This window comes from Lepidochelys kempii, chromosome 26, assembly GCF_965140265.1.
Source record: "Lepidochelys kempii isolate rLepKem1 chromosome 26, rLepKem1.hap2, whole genome shotgun sequence".
Taxonomy (NCBI): domain Eukaryota; kingdom Metazoa; phylum Chordata; order Testudines; family Cheloniidae; genus Lepidochelys; species Lepidochelys kempii.
In genome coordinates, this window is record NC_133281.1 from 7,472,234 (window position 1) to 7,494,612 (window position 22,379).

The window sequence follows — 22,379 nt, forward strand, 5'->3', positions numbered from 1 at the left end:
AAGGGTGTTTTCACTCATGGAGCAATTGCAGATTCGGGCATTTAGGCTGGGACTTTCAAAGGCGCCAAAGGAGATCAGGCACCAATCCTGTGGGAGTTGGAGGCCTTAACTTCCCTTTCAGCTCCTTTCAAATCTCATCCACAGCCTCTGATCCAGCATCTGAGAGGACCACGATTCTTGCTCTGCGTTCTCCTGTGCTGTTTGCTTGTAGAATCTCTTTTCGATGTTCCTCCTAGCTGCCTAAACTGTAATTTCCAGCGCAAAGCAGCCCTCGTTGCTGGAGAGGGGCCTTTCCTTTCCCGGCTCCTTTCCTTCCAGGGGGTTAGTGTGGTCTCCTTTCTTTTTCGAAATCGCTTTCAGTCCCCTCCACGTGGCCAAATTATTACTTCTGTTACCGATTGTTTGGATCTGGGGGTAAACTAGGACAAATAGCTGAGTTTGTTAGCTGTCAGCTATGTATTAGGAAGATCATCTTAGCTGCGCTTACTTGCAAATGGAGGAGTGGGCAGCAATGAGAACTGCATGGTTTCACAGAAACTCAGCCCCCCAAAGCTCTCCACCAGCATATTAGATTATAGCCCGTGTGTCACCAGAACTCTCGCTGGCTGATCTTGTCCTGATGGCGTGACATCATGTCCCTTTCATGGGTGTTGCATATGTAACGCTGACAGACCCCGCTCGGCGACGGGCGGGATCGAACCTGGGACCTCTGGAGCTTAGTGCATGAGCCTCTACAGCAGGGGTGGCCAATCTGTGGCTCTTCAGAAGTTAATATGCGGCTCCTTGTCTAGGCACCGACTCCAGGGCTGGAGTTACAGGCGCCAACTTTCCAATGTGCCGGGGGGTGCTCACGGATCAACCCTGGCTCTGCTCCCACTCCACCCGTTTCCGCCCTCTCCCTGAGCCTGCCGTGCCCTCGCTCCTCCCTCCCCCCTGCCAGCCTCCTGCATGCCACGAAACAGCCGATGGGGAGGGAGCGGGAGGTGCTGATTGGTGGGGCTGCCGGTGGGCGGGAGGCACTGGGAGTGGGGTGGGGGACGTATTAAGAGCTGCGGACGTATTACTGTGGCTCTTTGGCAACGTACATTGGTAAATTCTGGCTCCTTCTCCGGCTCAGGTTGGGCACCCCGCTCTACAGCATGAGGTAAAAGCCAATTGGTTGTTAGCTAAGGTGGGAGAGCAGACTCATTTTATCTCTCTCAGTGGTCTTGGTGCCACTAGATGGGAGAGAACACGACACCCAGCAGGTGTGTGGGTAACACATACACTATGGCAGTCGGTCAAAATATGCAATGTATTATGCATTAGTACCTATTACATTATTCTTTTACTAGCATTGAGTCTACTTCGTTTGTAAGCCCTTTGAGGCAGGGACTATCTTTCTGTTTGGTTATGTTTGTGCAGCACCTAGCGTAGTGGTGACCTGGTCTAGCACTGAGGTCACTTGGCACTGCCGCAATAGAAAAAAATAATAGCAATCGAGTTCTTCGTGTACGAGGGGTTTTAGTCTCATACTTGTATCCATTAGCTAAGACTAAACACAGCTCTGAAGCCTAGTCTGATACACAGTTAATTTGTATTCATTTCCTGACAACCAATTAATTCTTGATCTGCTTGGGGTGGCCATGGCAAAATGTGGAAAAGCATAGCCAGTGATGGACTTCTGCTTTTTCCGAGTGAACAAATGAACCCATTTTCTTCTCTGCAGCTAGTAGCAACATTGGATTGTGGAGGCTTACCACATTCTTGCCCTGTATTGTGGCAGTGAAGGGAAAGAAAAAACCTGTACAGTCATCCCTTTTAATTGATTGTTTTGGTTTGAGACAGACTTTCATTGTGTATAAGAGTATTAAGCAGTTTAGACTTCAGCACTGTAAGAGAGCCAGAGTTAGGTTACAATTAAAAATGTTTAAATTCCTTCCGTGTTATTAATAACTGATATTATAGCTGCTAGAATTGTAATACTTAGGTCCTGATTTTCAGAGAGGCTGGACGCCTCTCTTTGACTTTAATTGGAGTGTTAAGTGTTCAACAATTTTGGAAAATTAGGTCCTTAGTTTTTCAGGATGGCTGCGTACCCTGTGTGCTGCTTATTGACTTCGCTTCACTTTGAAAATAGAAATACAGTCAGGTTCACTTCCTGGTTCTCTCCTGCCAGCCTGCTGTTGCAGTGTTTTGGGCTGGAATCGATGCCCAGGGAAATATTTTAACTCCAGATCAAGACTGTTTTCATTTAAATTAAAAAAAAAAAAGTTTTCTGTTTGGTAAAACTTCTTAAAAACAAACGCCACTGAAGACGTGACCATCTTTGCACATATCAGTGCAACAATACAACCGCATATGCTCTCTCCTCCAACTGCATTACGAGTCACGCTGATTGGTTGCCACACTGAGAGCAATAAAAACACAACTTTTAAACAGGGAAAGCTACGAAGGGTCTGATTCTTCACTGCTGGACACAGAGCATTTTATCTCGGAAGTCCTATTGTTCTTTAATTTGGTTTTCTACAGTAACTATTGTGTTAAAGTTCACTTGGTGAAGTTCACTGTGCTTGGCTGGATGGCTGGGCCAAATCTGCGTGTGTGGCCACGTCTACACTACCCGCCGGATCAGCGGGTAGTAATCGATCTATTGGGGATCGATTTATCTCGTCGAGTGTAGACGTGATAAATCAATCCCCGATCGCTCTGCCGTCGACTCCGGAACTCCACCACTGCGAGAGGCGGAAGCGGAGTCGACGGGGGAGCAGTGGCCGTCGATCCTGCGCCGCGAGGACGTGAAGTAAGTGATTCTAAGTCGATCTAAGATACGTCGACTTCAGCTGCGCTATTCTCGTAGCTGAAGTTGCATATCTTAGATCAATCCCCACCCCAGTGTAGACCAGGCCTGTGTGTGTGTGTGTGTGTGGGGAGACTCCAAGAATAAAATGCTAAGATGGCGTGTGATCAGAAGAAGGTTGAGAACCCTCTACCGAGGCATTTGTGTACAGGAGGAAAGCGGTTGAACTGTTCAACCAGTCGGAGGTGCCACAAAGTAACTGCATCCATGACCTCCGTCTGGTTCCAGTTTCTCAAATACAGTAGAACCTCAGAGTTATGAATGCCTCAAGATTGGAGGTTGTTTATAACTCTTAAGTGCTCATAACTTTGAACAAAACGTTCTGGTGGTTCTTTCAAAAGTTTACAACTGAACATTGGCTTAATACCTTTACTATGCAGAAGAAAAATGCTGCTTTTAATTATCTTAATTTAAATGAAACCAGCAGAGAAACAGTTTTCTTACTTTGTCAAATCTTTTTTTAAAATTTTCCCTTTTTTTTAAATAGTTCATGTTTAGCACAGTACTGCACCGTGTTTGCTTTGCTTTGTCTGTGTGTGTGTGTGTCTCTCCTGCTGCCTCATGGCATACTTCGATTCCAAATGAGGTGCGTCGTTGATGGGTCAGTTCGTAACTCTGAGATTCTACTGTATTATGTTTCTCAAGTAACAAAACAGTAGTCAGGTCTCCCAAATGTAAACCTTTTAAGGGGAGATATATGGGCAAATCCTCCCTCTCGCCTTTATGATTTATTCTTTTTATTATAATGTGTTTTTGAAGTATATATTAAGGACATGGGCAGGGTCAATCTCTTAATTTATCTTCCTGTTTAGTTCATTTCTACCTGGTAATCAGCAAAAGCAGAATTTTTACTGTACTGAGTAAGATGTAGGTAGTTCTGCATTTGCTGAGATTTGTTGGGATAGTCAGCAAACCACTGACTGCGTATAACAGGAAGCAGGGTGTCTGTGTGCGTCACTGTCTCAGTCTAATAGTGTCCTTATTATCATAAGTGCCTCACAATCTTTAATATACACATATAAAGTTTGTGGATGATACCAAGCCGGGAGGGGTTACAAGTGCTTTGGAGGATAGGATTAAAATTCAAAATGATGTGGACAAACTGGAAAATGGTCTAAACTAAATGGGATGAAATTCAATTCCACTTAGGAAGGAACAATCAATTGCACATGTACAAAATGGGAAATGACTGCCTGGGAAGGAGCACTGCGGAAAGGGATCTGGGGGTCATAGTGGATCACAAGCTATATATGAGTCAACAGCGTAATGCTGTTGCAAAAAAAGTAGACATCATTCTGGGACGTATTGGCAGGAGTGTTGTAAGCAAGACGCAAGAAATAATTCTTCGGCTCTACTCCGCACTGATTAGGTCTCAACTGGAGTATTGTGTCCAGTTCTGGGTGCCAAATTTCAGGAAAGATGTGAACAGATTGGAGAAAGTTCAAAGAAGAGCAACAACCACAATTAAAGGTCTAGAAAACATGACCTGTGCGGAAGATTGAAAAAAATTGGGTTTATTTAGTCTGGAGAAGAGAAGACTGAGAGGGGATATGAAAATAGTTTTCAAGTACATAAAAAGTTGTCGCAAGGAGGAGGGAGAAAAAATTGTTCTCCTTCTGAGGACAGGACAAGAAGCAATGGGCTTAAATTGCCGCAACGGCGGTTTAGGTTGGACATTAGGAAAAACTTTCTAACTATCAGGGTGGTTAAGCACTGGACTAAATTGCCAAGGGAGGTTGTGGAATCTCTGTCATTGGAGATTTTTAAGAGCAGGTTAGACTAACGCCTGTCAGGGATGGTCTAGATAACACTTAGTCCTGCCTTGAGTGCAGGGGACTGGACTAGTTGACCTTTCGCTGTCCCTTCCAGTCCTATGATTCTATGATATTTATTTTCACAGCACTCCTGTCAGGTACAGAAGTTTTCTGTCGCCATTTTATAGATGAGAGACAGAGGCAAAGAAACTCAGGCCTAGTCTACGATAGAAAAAGTTTGCCCAGTATCCTATTGTAGATGCAGTTTATACTGGAGCGGGGGGGAGGGGTGTTTTTACAGGCATAGCATATACCAGTTCACTGAGCAAAATAATCTAAATGGGCAAAAGCACTCTTTTTTTTGTTGGTATAACTGTTTTGCCTGCACAAAAATGTCACAGAAACATCACCGCTTAGGTGATGATATACCAGCAAAAATATCTAGTATAGACTTGGCTTAAGAGACTTGCTTCCACGGAAAGTCTGCAGTGGAGCAGGGAATTGAACCCGTCTCTCCTGAGTCCCAGACCAGTGCTTTTGGATAGGGATGGATTTCGCAGGACAATCTAAATGCTACAGGGACAGCTGGGTCATGGGGCCCAAATAGAACAGGATCTGAAGATAGGTCCTTAACTCCTGTTCCTGAAGCGTGCTAGGGCTTTGGACGTACTGTTGCAGGGCAAGTCTTGGCTGTATTTTTAAACATGTGTTGTAGCCGTGTCGGTCCCAGAATATTAGAGAGACAAGGTGGGGGAGGTAATGTCATTTATCTGTTGGTGAGGGAGACAAGCTTTTGACCTTATGTAGAGCTCTTCTGTAGGTCAGGGAAACTTACTCAGGGTGTCACAGCTAAATACAAGAGGGAACAGGTTGTTTAGCATAAGTAGTTAACACACACTCACCTTGAACGGTCCTGTGAAATAGGTGTTTGACTTTTTACCTATGTGATAAGATTCCAGGACTGTCACTGTGCGTGTCACCCTGAACCCTAGACTGTTAGTTTAGTCAATGTGAAGTGATGGGAACAGCTAGATGCACAGCGGAGGTCTCTCTTCGTTTAGAATATCACCAGATTCAACCATCATTGGGATTGATCGTCAGTTACCATCCAGTTTTTAAGATCTCAGCTATTTTAGGCCCTTTTTTTTTTAAACACTTTATGAATTATGCCTGTAGGACAGCACAGGCCTTCATCTAGCTTTTTGTTTTTAAATTCTAACCATTCAATAACTAAAAATCACCGCACTGCTGATTCAGAAAAGGGGGCAAAAGTGACAGGGCTGGGAATGAATCTAGTGTATGTTAATTTCTTACGCTGGGATCTTCAGGAAACACGCCAATGGTGCTGGCTGGAAAAAAAGAACCATGCATTTATTATAAAAACAAACAAAAATGTCCCTTTTTTAAATTAAAATTTCAGGTGGTTCCACAATGGGTCAAAAATGGGAGAAGGGGGAGGTTGGGAAAATTTAACCATTTTTTTTTTCTAATTTCAAAATTTAAAATTTGATCTCATTTTCAAAATTTGAAAAGTTTAATGAACCAGTTCTACACGTGAGCTATGTAGCCCATAGTCCGAGCAAAGAATTAGTTATTTGAGAATCGTCCCCTTATTGCCCAAGTGTTTAATTTGACATTTCTTTTAGTTAAAATTCCCTAGGAAAATATCCTTTTTAAGCAAACACATTAAGCTAAATTTATAACTGACTTAGTCCAAAACCATAAACACATTTATTCTTTTGCTGACAGAACAAAGACTGCATTTTTAGGCCCACTGCTTTTAATTTATGGCTGAAATGCCTAAAATATTTTAATGGTATCTGTGCCTTTGCCAGGAAACCTGCGTTAATAGAACTGAAAAATAAAAATGAACTGCTAGATGACTTTCTAGGTGGCCAGTTCTTGGTCAGCTCCAAAGATTGATAATGTTCAAATCCAGAGCTTTGGTTTGGGTACATCCCAAATACAATATGCACTTCCAGTTTAAATGATAAAAGTATCTTTCTGGTATGATGCATACGGTATTAAGCAAGCTGATTTGCACATATTTAAGATTAAGTGCTTTAAAAAAATGTAATTTACTTTAGTAATCTGTTAAAGGTTTCAGATAGGTGTCCAAGAACTCACGCAAAACTTTCCTAAGATGTAATAATTCTTCTGCATGGGACATTATTCTTTATTTATGTCCTTTTCCACTTTGTGATCGTAGGAAGCATTGTTGCAAAGAAAACTGATCCCAATCTGGAAGGGAAAGTGCTAACTTGGTGCAAAAAGGTGGAACAAATGGTTCAGATAAACCCGAGATAAAAGTTTCCTGTTCGTGGCAACCTTAGAGCTTTAATCTTTCTGTAACGATAATATATTGGTATTTTTAAATTCAGTGCTTGGTGCCTGTCTTGTATAGCTCCAATACTTCTGCCACACAGTAAATATAAAAAAGAAAAGGAGTACTTGTGGCACCTTAGAGACTAATAAATTTATTTGAGTATAAGCTTTCGTGAGCTTTTCTTTTTTCAGAGTAACAGCCGTGTTAGTCTGTATTCGCAAAATTCCTTTTGTGTTGTATAATTATATTCCTTTTCTTTTTGCGAATACAGACTAACATGGCTGCTACTCTGAAACCTGGCAGTAAATATAGATACAGATATCAACTATCTTGTTCTGAAAGAGGTTTTATCTGCTGTTGGGATGGCTTAAATATATGGGACCTAATTCTTATTTACACTAAACCTGATTTACACCACTCGGGCAACATAAAGTGGTCTCAAAGTGAGTGTAAATGTAATTTACCAGAGTTGCATAAAGTGGCCTCAGTGTAAATGAGAATCAGGTCCTAGGTTTGTAGTACCGAAACCCTCGTTCTTCATTGCCTTATTACACCTTGTGCAGACATGTGCATTGTGGGTATGAAATCTGTCATTCTGATTCCATAGTGGCATGCTTCCACTTTGCACAGGTGTAAAAAGCTGACGGATGTGCAAAGCAGTGAAGCATTAATGCCAATCAACTCATAAGAATCTCAGGATACCTCCCTCCATGATTCTGACAAAACAAGTCCATGTGGGGTTCTTTCAGGTAACTTTAAAAGCTGGTGTTCTGGGTGGGCATTGACCTTCTCTTTGGCACTGTCCCTAAGAGACTGGACAATAGCAAGCTAGGTAGAGAAATTGACCAGAAGCCAGAGTCTGATTCCATTAAAGACACTGGCAAAACTCCTGCTGATTTCCATGATCATGTGGCGGTGGAAGAAAGATCATATTGTGGATTAGAATGACCGAGCTAAAGTAAATCACTAGGATTTAACATATTTTTGAGAGATTAATACCTTTCAAGTTGGGTGTTTCACCTCTTTGAAATCTGAGCAGCAACTAGCCCTGCAGGGCATGGGGGGAAAAGCACCTTGCAAACACAATAGCACACTTCTACCGAATCAGTTCTATAAACCACCTGTTGCTCTGGGATCTAGGTCCCATGCCTAGACTGTAGATAGGAGTGAGAGCTGTCCAGAGGGAACAGTCAGGTCTCGTGTCCTGTTTGCAGGGAAGTTCACTATATCAGGGATGAGAGAGGAATCAGATGCCTCTGGTGATAAATGAATAAAGAATGCACATGGCATGTAGATTCCTTTTGCGAATTTGGAGCTAATAAAAGACGCCAGCTTGGTAGTCGTCGGGTCTGAAGTCCTTTGTTTATCCTCAGAACAGGCATGCTGTGGGCAGTGACAGGGCATGCTGCCAGCGTGTCTCAATCCTGCCCTGACATGACCACCTCTAGGAGTGAAAAGGAGACTTCGGTCTCGTAGAGCCGTTCTCCCCTTCTGCTTTCTGCTGAGACTGCCAAAGGGGCATCTGTTGTGATGCAGATGCCAGCATCCATTAACAACTGGGCTGAGATCGCCAACTCATAGGCATTGAATGGTTATCAGGTGGTGGTAATAATTTATTGGCGTTGACCCGAACTGAAATGGTCAATGGCCTTAGAAACTGTTTGTCACTGAGGCTGATATTCCAGGATCCTATCTTCCCTTTTTATTTGTTTGAACTCTGTTCAAAACACAGGCCCAATTCTCGTTGAATGCAGGGCATATGTTGAGGACTGGTAATGTATGAAGAGCAAAAGTTGAGGGAGCACAGTGCCTCTTTGCTGCTGTCTGACTGAGCTCGTAGACAGTGTTAGGCATCAGGGTCTTGTATTAGCTTAGAAATGAGATGAATAAGAGGGGACATAAGAATGGCCATACTGGGTCAGACCAAAGGTCCATCTAGCCCAGTATCCTGTCTTCCAACAGTGGCCAGTGCCAGGTGCCCTAGAGGGAATGAACAGAACAGGTCATCATCAAGTGATCCATCCCCTGTCGCTCATTCCCAGCTTCTGGCAAACAGAGGCTAGGGACACCATCCCTGCCCATCCTGGCTAATAGTCATTGATGGACCTATCCTTCATGAACTTATCTAGTTCTTTTTTGAACCCTGTTATAGTCTTGGCCTTCACAACATCCTCTGGCAAAGAGTTCCACAGGTTGGCTTTGCGTTGTGTGAAGAAATACTTCCTTTTGACATAAGAATATATAAATGAATGCTCAGAGTAGATCACGATCTTCTGCTCCCCCTATCTCATAGCACAAGCACAGGGGGACATTCAATGAAATTAAAAGGACTTGAAGATGTTATCATATTTACAAATGAATTAAATTAAAAAGTGAGAATTTCCAAACAAGTGAAAGGAAATGCTCCTTCACCCAGTGTGTGATTAAACCATGGAACTCGTTGCGGCCAAGAACTTATCTGATCCCTTTTGGAATCTTGCTACTTAAGGGGGTATCGAGAATATTTAGAGTAGTTACAATTTGATCTGGATTTGGAATTTGAACACCCTCAAATTTCAGAGATGCAATTTATGGTTTTGTTCCAGCGTTGACTCTCTGAAGCCCTCCAGACCAGCCATCCTTAAAAATAAATAGAAATGTTGTCAGTTGATTTAGTCCCCTTGGAAACTGGCAAGTTTATGCTGTTTTGGTCTGTGGGTTCTATTCCCAGTTCTGCCACTAACTTGCTGTGTACCTTTGGCCAAGTCACTTCCTTTCTCAATGTCTCCATTTCCCATCTGTTGAATGGCTCTGGTGATAGTTGCTATCCTTTCAAAATAAATTTGAGATGCTTAGCTAGGTAGGGGGAGCTTTTCAAAGGCTCAAATGGGAGTTAGGCAGCCAATTCTTGTTAATATTCAATGGGAGTTGGGTACCCAACAGCCCGTTAGTATCTTTGAAAATCTATCCCATAAGTGTGAAGAATAATTTATTAGTAGCACTGGCTTGATCCCAGGAACCAGTCGACTAGAGTCGATCTGAGCATCCCTGACTCTATGCGCTTAGCGTTATTGAGTTGAGAGTCACTGCTGTGAGACCACGCTGGTGCACAATATTCAGCTTCAGAATATACCGAGCCAGTTGTTGCGGTTTGCAGGGTCTGTGGGCTGGAGCACCGTGATGGGCCTATCACACATCCAGCCTCCACAGATTAGAAGAGCTGCTCAGACCTCTCGCTTTCTTGACCATGTCAATGCAGACGTGAGGATCCTGCTGCATGATGACCTGTAGAACCCGCCGAAGACAAGATTAAAATCCCGCAACCCTCTATGGAACTGCATCAAGACCCTTACCTTCAACTTCGACACTGAGGCTCAATGGAGAGTCACATGGAGCGTTTCAACCGCTCAAAGCAAACCGTTTGTTGTTGACCCTGCCACGCACCCACTGGGTTTTGATTCATGTCAGTAAGACTGGTGCAGATTGAGTTGCTTCAGGGCATCTCATGGGAGATGTGGACAAATCCGAGTGTCCCCTTCGTTTGGGCTTGAAGGACATTCACCAACTCACTGCTGCGGCAACGTACTGGCTGTCAAACCTTGATATAAATGTGTCGTCGTTGCTACCTACCCAAGCCATATGAAAGAAAAAGCAGAAGCTTGAGCCCGGCACAGAGTACGTGGGAAGTGTGCAGGCTTCCACGCATGCCTATCCCAAGCCTTTTCTACATTAGAAAGGAGTTGACAGTCTAGCAATACTGGCAAACCCTGCTAGTGGAGACAAACCTTAAACTAGCAAAATAATTCTTTTGCCCAAACAAAATAACCTACACCCATCAAAAGCCCTTATCTGGTGGTATAATTACTTTTGCACTGGGTCTTTCGCCAGCATAGCTGTGTTGGTTAGGGGTGTAATTTTTTTTCATACTCCTGGCCAGCAAAGCTATGGTAGCAAAACTTTTAAGTGTGGATCAGGCCCCAGTGTATTTCCCTTTTGGCCTGGCACATGCCCTGTTGCTCCAGGCATGAGCTGAGAGTGCTAATATGGAGAAATTATTTTGACTAAGTTTAAAATCTCTATTGGATTTTTAGAGTGCAAATAACAAAAGGAAATGGAAAACCTGGTAAAGAAGTACATAAAGGTATAATTATTTTTTCATATTACAAAAATGTAAAATAAAACACACAAATAAAATGCACACTGGCAGCTAGGTAATATGACTCTCTTTTGCATCATTATGATACACATAAGTTAGAATGCAAGAAAATAATATAAGAAATTACTGTGCACATGGTACCAACAAAACTTTAAACCCCACAGCCAGCTCTGTTGGTGGGGGGCAGTTGGAATTACTGGGTGAAACTCTCTGGCTTGTGTTATGCAGGAGATCAGACTAGATGATCATAAACCTCCCGATCTATGAAATTATTCAACTCTGTAGTTAGTGGGTGAAATTCTGGCTCCATTGAAGTCAATGGAATTTCAGTGGGGCCAGGATTTCAGCCAGTGTAAGTGCAGTTACAGTAATTACTGTCTGTCTATACTTCTGGTTTTGTTTTTTTGGCCGTTTCCCTACAATGGATTCTCTTGGCGCTCTGTTCTCGTGGCATAGTTGTGTGGGGGAGGGAAAGGGGCTGTGACTGTAAAGTTCTTTTGTCTGGACAGGCCCTCGAGCTGCTCAAAACATGCATTTAGTGGCAGAATAGGAGGGATTTAAAGAATTCTCTCTGATTTGATCACAGTGCTAACTGTACACATGGTAACTGTATTCGTAAATGTCACAGAAACTGGTGAAAGCCACATAAGCTTTGGAGTGTCCAGCATTACACCTCATGGCCCAGACTCTGCTCCCATTGACACCAAAGTGAATATCTAGACTCCAGCAAAGTCAGTGGCGTTACTCCAGATTACTATCACTGTAAGTGAGATCAAAATCTGACCCATTGTTTTCAGTATAAGCAACCATAGCATTAACAGGGACTGTCTTTTTGTTCTGTGTTTGTACAGTGCCTGGCACAATAGGGTCCTGGTCCATGACTAGGGCTCCTTGGCGCTATGGTAATGCAAATAAACACTTGGCAATAAATAATTGAGGAGGAAAGATGATGAGCGTGAATATTTTAGACGTGGAAAGATGGACATTATATTACTTTTTCCTGCATAATCAGTTTGAGTCAACTGAGCTGCCCACCTCAGAGGGCCTGATTGTAGTTCATTGAAATCAATGGAAATGCTCCCATCAACATTAGTGGGCTCTGAATCAGGTCCTGAGTTCTTCTTGGTTTCTGAACAGACGCTGTTATGTGAGGCCAGGTGTGCTCCCTGATTCCACAGGTGTAGAATTTGCCACAGAATCACCCCTTTCTTCAAAGTCTGGAATCTGTTGTTGTTGTTTTGGTCCTTAAAATTGTGAAGAAAACCTTCCAAATGTGATGCAAGTGTAACACATGCACTGTTTTTCTGAGTCTAAAGCCAACTTGAAACAATAGGTCCGAGACTGGTGTAAACGGTTTCCTTTTAGCTCGGCACTTTAACTCTGAAACTTCACGGTGGCAGTTGAGCGATGTGTTTAAGCGTATGAGTAGTCCAAGTCAAGGGAACTACTTGTTCAAAGTTAAGCAAATGCTGAGCTGCTTTGCTGAATTGGGGCCTTGAACATCAGTATTGTTAACTATTTCATGGCTGATCATTTTAGGATAAAAGCCCAGCTGACGTGTTTATTCTGTGATCCCAAACCACAATTTTTTAAAAAATCTGACACACAACTCTTCTCTTTATCAATTTTTTTTCCCCCGGCCATAAATGTCTGGGCAATTTCAAAAGATTTTCCTCCAAACATCAAAAAGGCTTTGTCCCTATTAAGAATGGGCTCCTTGGCCAGTTCGTTATTTTTTTTAAATGAAGCCACTGTTTGTGGGCTCTATCTTGGCAACAGACAGCATACCAAGCGCTCTCCAAACGGGTCTCCCCAGTGCAAATGCCAACTCTAGCTGCATGGTCACTGTAGTTCTCTTTCCAGATGATAGTTCCAGCACATAGTTCTCTTTCCAGACAATAGTTCGTGACTCTTCGGTTGACAGATGTAATGAGGCTTAGGGCTGCTCAGTGCAAAGGCACTGAATGTGATTCTTTGTTCAGAGAAAGCAAGGCGCTGCCTTCTCCTGTGAGATAGTGGTTAGGGCAGAAACGCCTTCTGAGAAGCAGGGTGTATTGTTTGGAAGCTGTTATCATGTTCCCTTGAAGGGGGCGGGAGGGAAGGGCTGGATATTTTGACCTAAATGAGAGATAATGGATCCTGCAGTGGTTGCATTTTGCAGCCAAGTAATCTACAGTTTAAACATGCTTAATCAAATTATTGGGTAACGAGGCTGTTTTGTTCTGTTTTGGATTATACACAGAAAGATATGTGAAAGTTTGTGCCTCCATAAATCTTATTTCCAGATGCTTTGGCTAAATTTAGTTGCTCTAAGAACATTTTATCCACTGTGGGTGAGAGGCATTGTTGTTGGTTTAGTGATTAAAACAGGACCATGAGTTAGGAATCCTGGTTTTCTTCTGCAGCTCTGCTACAGATCAACTGCCCTGCCTCAATCTCTCCATCTGTAGAAGAGAGAATGACATCCACCTTTGTAAACTGTGTTGAGATTCTCATGTGGAAGGCTTTACATAAATACGACGTATTTACTTGTCTAGGCACATACCACTCATTGGTGCAAAGCTGGTTAATGTGTGGCATTGCAGTTGACCGGATTGTCTCCTTTTCGGTAAACGATTGTTGTTGATATGGCATATATAGACCTGACACAATGATCCTGATCCTGCTTTTGTTGAAAGCAAAGACAAAGTTCCAGTTGATTTTAGTGGAAGCAAGGTCAGGCCCAGTGATTTGCAAACGGTTGTGGTGTTAGTCCGGCAAGTTAAGTCTTCTCCAGATCTCTTGGACGCAGTCTGGTATGAAGTGAGGCCTTGTGAGTTTGCGGTTCGTGTGTGTGTGTGTGTGTGTGGTGGTCTTTGAGTTTTCTGCCGCACGTGTGGTGCTGGTGATACCTGGTCCCACTGATTCAAGTCCCACTGACTGGTGCTTCGGAAATCAGGAATGTACTATGTTTCATCTTGTGGCCCACGCACACAATGAAGCATATGAGTAAAACCAGACCTTCTCCTCACCTCAGACATACCATCCCTGCCCAATTGTAACACCACCATGTACCAGCCCTTGCCAAGCTTTGTCTGCACTCTTGGTAGACTAGACTGACTTCCAGCTCATTTGTGGCTACAATTCAGGGCCTGGCTACCTTGGAGAGCCCTGGATAAATACTGGCCATCTCCTTTGACTGCAAACTCCTGCAAACTCCTTTGGATAACTCCTGTATCTTGTCTCCAGGGATGATCAGTGTATGATGCTTCAGAAGAAAGCAACCCCTAATCTCCGCGCACACAGCATCTAGCCAGTTGTGCAATGCTGTGTGTGTGGGAAATGGAATTCCTTCCTGATGCCTGCAAGGAATCAGCTTTTTGCCTGAAGCATGAGATTCATCTCCTTTTGTCTTAGTCTTTATAACTACAGTTGCTGCTGTTTGGTCATAAAATTATTCATTGTCCTCTTAAATCCAGATGCAGCGTTTGCCCCGTTGTCCTTCCCTGTTAATGAATTCCACAGGCTTGCTACACATTGCTGAAAAGTCTTGTCTTAAATTTACCTGCTGTTAATCCAATCTAGTGACCTCCTTATTCTCATGTAAATGAAACAAAGTGATGCATTGCTAAGAATTATACTCAAAGAATGTGATTGTTAGAACAAGCCCGATTTCTCTCTCTCTCTAATGGCCAATACTTTCCTTCTGTGTCTTTCAGCTCAGATTAAATTTTCTAGACTTCAAGGTTAGTTTTGCACAACCATTTTCATTAAAGAAAACAAAGGAAAAGAACAGCTCTTCTAAGCTTCCAAGTTCCATAGAGGAGAGAACACAACTGAGGCTTACTCAGAAGAAAGGCAAATTTAACTTCAAATATTACTGCAGTTTTGAGGGCAAATGTTAATGCACTTTTAAGTTGTACACGAAGGATTTTTATGTCTTCACGCCAGGAACATGTTTATTTGGTGGGTGCAGATAACTTTTTCTTGTAAGCCCCCAAAAGGTCAGTTTAAACACACACAATAAAAAGTCCAAACAGCTTAAATAGCTGTAGATGGCCTATCTTGGATGCGGCTGGCTCCAAGGAATAAGACGCACCAGTTGCAAACAGTAGAGCTCCCAGGGGAAATATGCCAGCAATTTGTCTTTCGTAACTTTGCACATAAGAGTTGGGGAGTCACTTACATACAGTGACTCTGTGTTCTTGTTTAATTCGATCGAGCAAAACAAGATACTGTATATCTTGCCTATCTGTGATGAATAGTGGCAGAAGTATGTTTCTTCTGCTCAAGGCCATTACCTGTGGGGGGTCTAAAACGTTCAGCCTGTATGGAAGGCGTCTTGCTGTCCCCTCCACACCACACCCCCCGGTATGCTCTTTAATGCTGAAATTTAATTCCAACCAAACCTTAAAAAGAAGGATTGTGTTCTGTTACACGCTAAACATCTCCGACTGTTTTGGTGGAAGCTAAAGCAGTTTCTTATGGAGAAATAGTGACTTGCATTTATATTGTGCTTTTTAGTTCCACAGAAGCCTAAAGTACTTAAAAGCTATATGTAGCAATCACTTCACCCCCTTCACTGAAAAGCAGCCATCTTTGAGGTAGAACATTGCACAACATTAAACAGTGTTCTAAGACGGAGAGTGAAGTAGCATCCAGTTAAACCACAAGAGGAATTTCAGTCGGTAGAATATAATCAGACAAGTTAGAGTTTGGCCAGGATGCCCGGGGTTTAATCTTCTAATTTTGCGAAAGAGCTATGGGATTGTTAATGAGCACAGACTGTTTGATGCTTGGTTTTACATCACATCTGAAGAATGGCACCTCCAGTAGCCCTGTGCCCCCTAGCACTGCCTACTGGGACGTCTGTTCAGAAGTGACTCATGGGCAAGAATTCTGTTCACCTGAGTCATCTGCACCACTTCCTGCTGCACCTTGGGGTGCTTTCGAGCTGTCCCATCCAAGTAATGGCCTGGCCTAATCCTTCCTAGCTTTAATAATCTGGCAGATTTCCTGCAATGGACAGCAGGCAGTTCCTTTAGTCAGGGTCGTACGCGGCACTTTTATGAAAACTTTCAGAAGTACTTGGTCTATCAGCCTGGTCCCCCCTCCCGCACCCCAAACCCCTCATTTCTGGCCCTGTGCCTGTGTCTGCACCCCCATTCAGAGCCCTAACCCCCTCCTGCACCCCAACACCCTGCCCCAGCCCAGTGAAAGTGAGTGAGGGTTGGGGAGAGCGAGCCATTGATGGAGGGGGAATGTAGGGAACGGGGCCTTAGGGCAGGGATGGGGCAGTGGGCGGGGCTTCAGGGAAGGGGCAGGGCTAGGATGTTTGGTTTCGTGCCATTAGAAAGTTGGCAACCCTATGCAGGAGGTCAGACTGGGATGATCCCTTTGTATCAATGATACTTTGCGGGGGGAACCTTAGTCAGTCATCTCCCCCAGTAACGCATTCATTGGAGTTACACCCAGTGGGAGTTTGGCCCAGTATCGATCAACACTCACAGATCAGCCTAAGAAAATAAAAGTTTATGAACAAATGCCTATTTTAGGCGCTGCAGGAAATTCACATAACCTGCCCACTCATTGCTGCGTTATTTGTAGCTCTGCAGGATTTTAAAGTAAGTTAGTGCGTGATATAATTTCCGGTGTGGTAAGCCACAGTCATTTGTTTGTATTGGCTTCAAGCCAGGAAGTAATATACTTCGCCCTGACGGAAATGATAGGCATTTGATGTTGTGAATTTCCTGATGCAGCAATTGAAGAGATATAATTTTTTTTAATTACATTCAAAGGGCGCCCTTCACATACAAACCCTCTGAAGTAGGAGCCCCTTTTCTAGAGTCAGCTGGTAACATTTACCAGGTTAATGTCCCTCCTTGAAAATGCAGCGTACTTCCCTCCCACTGCTTCTGTACTTCACCTCTGCAGCTCCTTAGGGAGCAGCTCGCCAAGAGACAATTGAAATCTAAATATGCCTTGGCTGCTCTGAGTGTAAAGTCTCAGACAAATGAGAAAGCTGCACTGGTATAACTTAAGGTGTGAATTTAAACCAGTGTCGTTTAAAATGATGTAAAAGGCTGTTTGCGCTTATTTTGGTCAGTTAAAAGCCAATTCAAGTTACAATAGTGCAGCTTTCTAGTCGAACCAAGGCCCATCATGACGGCTTTTCCCAAGTACTGTGCTAACTCTAGAAGGCTGCTGAGCAAGACTAGTGTAGCGACTGCCAGCTTGGGGTCTGATCCTGTTCCCATTGAAACTCGGTGACAGCATTTGCATTGGCATTGCTTTAGTTCAAGGTGTAGCTCATGGTGAGTCACAAGCTTGCTTGTTTACATGTTCCCTACTCAAGACACCAGCAGCGCTCAGTCATGCCAAAGATGTGCCGGATCACTTGGTAGCAGCCATGCTCTGCGGCAGCAGGCCCAGACAACTAATATGAAGCATTAGAATGGCCCCTGAAATGGAAAATCTTTGTCTTGCGTGTGCTTGACAAAGTTGCTCTCCCACCAGCTTTCTGAAGGGTTAGTAAAGAACGGCTTTTGTCTTATAATTGGTCCAGGACCAATGCTTGTGTAACGACTTCCCTTCCCCTGCCTGGATCATTAGCAGGGTTTGAACGCAGGACCTTTAGCATCACAGCACGGAGCTCTTCCACTCCAGGTAGCTGCTAACAAGTTAGTATGTTCTTCTGCTTGAGCAGACGTGCTGCAGGAGGGAGATGGGACACACATGTTCCCAGTCTGTTATGCTCAGAGCAGCTACTAGTCAGTAAAATCATTTGCAGTGCTCTTCCAAAGGGTTTGGCCGGTTGCAAGACATCAGATTGCAACATCTGATTATCTTCATGCTCTCTTGCTCCGCTTCACTTCCCACATGATTATATTTTTTCATCTGTCTCCCCCACTTCTAGCAATCTACAATTATGAGGCTGTCCAAGATGTGGAGCTCTCCTTGCAGGTTGGTGATACGGTTCACATTTTGGAGATGTATGAAGGTAAGTCCCAGACCACCGCCTCTCTACTTGGTAAAAGTTTAAATATCTGAAACAAGTTTTTTAAAACGATATTCACCCCAAACTAGAAAATTCCAATGAAAACTTTAGGGAAAATGATTTTTGTTTTGTTGCTTCTGAAATTGTTTGTGGAAAGTATTTACCACTTTCTGACCAGCTCTAGTAGGATACAAAGCTTGGATCCAGATCCAAACTTCCAGTTAAAGTCTGGTGGTGTTGGCCCATTAAAAAGATGGGACAGTTTTGAAGTTTGCATCCAGACTTTCCCAATTTGAAGAAGCATGTCGCAGGCTTGTCTCTAGTTTTGAAGGTGTATAAGTTATTCTCAACTCATGAAATACAAGGCATATTACTTGTTTTGGCATGCGAGCATTCTTCATGTGCTACATATTTCTCTAAATTAAATGTCTTCGTGTGTAATGTGTGGTGATGTTTGGGAAAGTTCCTGTGTAATAATGGCTCTTTCTTACTCCAAATCTCGTTTCCCTGTCTCTCTCTGCGTTACATCTGCCTGCCATATTGACACATGCAAAGAATTTTACACATTCGGATCCCGGAGAGCTAGCGAATATGAATGCAAGCTAGATTCTGTTCTGCCTCAGACATCAACAAACTAAGGCCATATCTACATGGGACATTACTGAACGGCACCCAAGTGTGCTGTAAATTCACACCCTGGCTTGCCACTTAGTAACATCCAATGTAGACAAGCTCTTAGTTCCAGTCACAAGATCTTCCTTATCAGTGGGATGATGTCATGGATTTTCAGACCCAAGGTGCTCTTTTCAGATCTGTCAGTTTAGAAAAATCACCATTTTTTGATTTGTAAACTGAACTGTGACACCTTGAGGGAGAAGAGTTCCAGAACCCCAGAATATATTTGTCACTTTGTGGAGCATAACTGCCTTGTTAGCTATACTGCTGAATTGATTATCTAGGCTAGTGGTTCTCAACCCATGGCCACTTGCGGACCTATCAGCACACAGCTGTGACCCATGTGACATCCTCAGGGCCATACAGGCAGTATATATATTACGTGGGCTGTATCCACACTGCACACACAGAGTTGCATATGCAGCCCACAATGGTAAATCGGTTGAGAACCACTCATATAGGTTATTTTATTACTCCTGTCACCATAGCAGCTGAGCTCCTTGTGTTGTTATGCAATATTGCTGGATATTTGTCCCTTTTAAATACAAGGACGTTCTGTACAGCACATCACTAGCTATTAAAAACTGCTTTAAAAACAGGTGCAAATGAAAATTAATACTTAGATCTTGTGGATTTAGCTGTTAAACTGGGCTGTCTAATACTCTTCTGCTGGGAACAGAATACAGTCAGCTATATCCTGTGAAGAGTACAGTGCCCATATCTCAATTGTATGATATCCCTGTTCTCTCCAAAAGGCCTTTCGTGAATATAAATTGTCATCAAACTTCCACAAACAGCATCTATTAGAGGGGCGGGGGGGGGGGGACACATGTACAACTTCCCTGCTTTGGTATCTCCATTGAGCAGGGCAAGTTGCTTGCTCAGCAATTTGCTGTTAGTGAGTTGGTCTCTTTCCACTTCTTTGACCTTGACACTGGAGACAGCCAGCCAGCCAGATCTTACATGTCAAAGCAGATTATACTGCTGATGTGTATGTTTACAGTGATGTGTGTGGTAGTGGAGGATTGTGTTTGTAAGAGAGAGTTTAATCAGCAATAGAGGCAACATATGAGCTGATTTTGCAAAGAGGAGAGAGAGAGGCTCAAAGCTAAAAACAGCCTTTTTCTGTGAAGCTGGACGTATCCTGAATTTACCAGAAAATAGCATTTTTACATGGTGGTTCAGTTTCCTCCTTAGCCAGCCGTTAGCAGAGACATTGTCAAGTAGAGTAAATTCGTCCTCATGTTGTCTGCCATCTGCCTGAAACTCCACCATCAGGAATTTAAACTGAGAGTGTATTGCAAGTTCTTTGCGACAGGGCTTCTTGTTCTGTGTTTGTACAGTGCCTAGCACAGTGGGATCCTGATCCATGACTGGTGCTGCTAGGTGCTACAGGAACACAAATAATACTTTTATTGGAAAGACGGAGGGAAATCAGGCAAGGCATTTGTGAATTATAAAGGTTCCAAAAAGGGGGGGGGTTTGCAGGTGTCTCCTTGGGGAATTCTCTTATACATGTGTGTACCTCCTCCTGCCTTCAGCTTCCCCTCTGCCCCCCAAAAAGAGGTTTCAACATAGAAACTCCAAATTTTCTTTTTGTCTTTTGCTGTGGACACTCTTGCATGTCTGTGTTTCCTTTCTCTCGTGACGTCAGCTTTGGGTGTCCTGGTTTCCAGATGTGGGTGGGTTGTTCTTTTGAGAACAACAGTGTTCCCGCAAGAAATGTCTTTATTCCTCCTATGTTAATGCAGTGTCTGTACAAGCTGAACTCCAGCTTAACAAAGGCTTTTTTTGGGTCTGAAAATCACTAGGTTTATATAGGTGCGCAAGTCTCAAGTTCTATTTTACCAGGATGATGGCTTCCCCAGAAAGGAAGCTCTGCCCTATGAAGTTTTTTCTCTGGGACATATTAGTTACACCTCCAGTTTCCATCTGAAGGGTTGCTCTGAATCATGCAGAGGAGTGACTTGAACCTGGCTTTCCCACATCCCAGTTGAGTGCCCTACCATTAGACTACAGAGTCAGTTTCTTTTTCTGGCCCAATGAATATTCAATTATTTATACAAATTGGAACAGCTCCAACACAAGAGATTGAGAGAGAGTCAGAGAAAATCTCTGCAGGCTGCTGGTTATGGCATTCACTGGAGATTTGGGAGACTCACGTTCAAGTCCCTCGATCCTGTGTTTTTTGCGCACACACAAATTTTTTTTGAAAAAATCTTCGTTTTGCTCTGCTTTGGAATGGAAACAAATGTTGAAACCCTGGCATTTTTCATGAAATGGAATTCTTGTTTTCCGGCCAGCCCTGGTGAGGACTTATGCTGAGTTACCAAGATGTACACGGGGCAATTTTACCTGCAGATGTCTTTCTCCTCCTCTTCCTCACATCTAGAAAGATGCCTCGTATTTACTCCTAATGTTGGTTCCCCCACTCTTAGTTTAAGGGATTGGAGCAGGGCTGTATTCTCTCCTCGTCTGTGTGCAGTGAAGGAGTCTTGGTGTATTGGGCAACCGTAGCTTGAGAGCTCTTTGTATTCTCCGTGTGCCTGGCTCCGCTCCGTTGGAAAGAGCTGAAATGCACAGTTTGTTCCCCAGCTGCGAGACAGAAAGGTTGAAGCTCTCACTTGGCTTCTTTGTATACCAATAAATGTTATCTTAATCTCAGCTGGCAGGAGAGCTCCGAAGTCATAACACTGACAGAGCTAAACAAGTCCAGATTGGAGGAGGCCCATGAAAAGACAGGGAGCTATGAAATGAACTGGAGGGCAGTTATCTCAGACCAGAGGGCCTAGGTGCTATTCCCCCTGTGCAGAAGGCCGATACAATAAGGCCCTATTTATTAAGATCTGCTTGAGAAGGCCAAATGGTGTATAAGACCTTGTGAGGGATGTCTGCCCTGGGTTGAATTTCACCCACAAGACACAAGTCATTGCCTGTAATTTAAAAAAAGGGATGGAAACTCATAAATGAGCCAGAATCTCTAGCTGGGAGTTATCAGTTCCCTGTAAAATTCCCTGCACTGGGAATTGCCTCAAGGGGCAATTGATCCTAAAGAAAGGTCAAGGTACCAGAGTGATAGGTAAAATCTAAGGTCAGGCCTGCCGCTCGAGGGGGGCAAAGGAACAGTTGCCAAAGGGCCTGGGGGCCCCTGGCCGCCCCCGCTGCTGCAGTAGTGGCAGGCAGCTGGGAGCCCGGGCCCTTTTAAATCGTCCCGGTGGGCCGCAGAGCACATAGGAGATTGAGACTGCCCTGGGCCCTGCGCTGTGGGGGGTCCCTGAAGTGACGGATTTGTCACTTCTGCCCTGGGCTCTGCCCACCCCCCCAACCCCCCTCGGGACAGTCCTGGCCCTGGGGCCTGGAATTTCTGTCGGCGGGCCTGGCTAAGGTAGAGTAGTTATAGTGTCATTTCCCTCCCTTGGAGTTTTCCTGTGGGAGAGGGCAGTGTTAAATTATAGGTAGGACTCCGCTGGAAGTTGGCATAAACCCAAGCTAATCCCAGCCCCCTGTCTGGATGGTAAAGCAAAATCTCTGGCCTACCTCCACTTGTTTAGTGCCATTCATGCCTTTAGGATCTGTGTGTAGGACCCCAGAATAGCCCGGTGGCTTGGGCACTTACCTGGGTTGCAGGAAAACCCGGTTTAACTTCCTCCTCTGAATTAGGCAGAGTCCTATGT

At 43.8% G+C, this 22,379-nt stretch overlaps 1 protein-coding gene across 9 annotated transcripts in view; it reads left to right on the forward strand.

Annotated features, from left to right (window-relative positions):
- Positions 1 to 22,379, forward strand: part of DOCK5 (dedicator of cytokinesis 5) — a 140,980-nt gene that overhangs the window by 13,494 nt on the left and 105,107 nt on the right. For all 9 annotated transcript variants that reach the window (XR_012156325.1, XM_073325314.1, XM_073325315.1 and 6 more), the window contains exon 2: positions 17,950 to 18,033. Coding sequence is in view for 8 of the 9 variants with exons in the window: in XM_073325314.1 (XP_073181415.1) it covers positions 17,950 to 18,033 (84 nt within the window). In the remaining variant the exon portion in view is untranslated. The remainder of the gene's footprint in view (positions 1 to 17,949; positions 18,034 to 22,379) is intronic.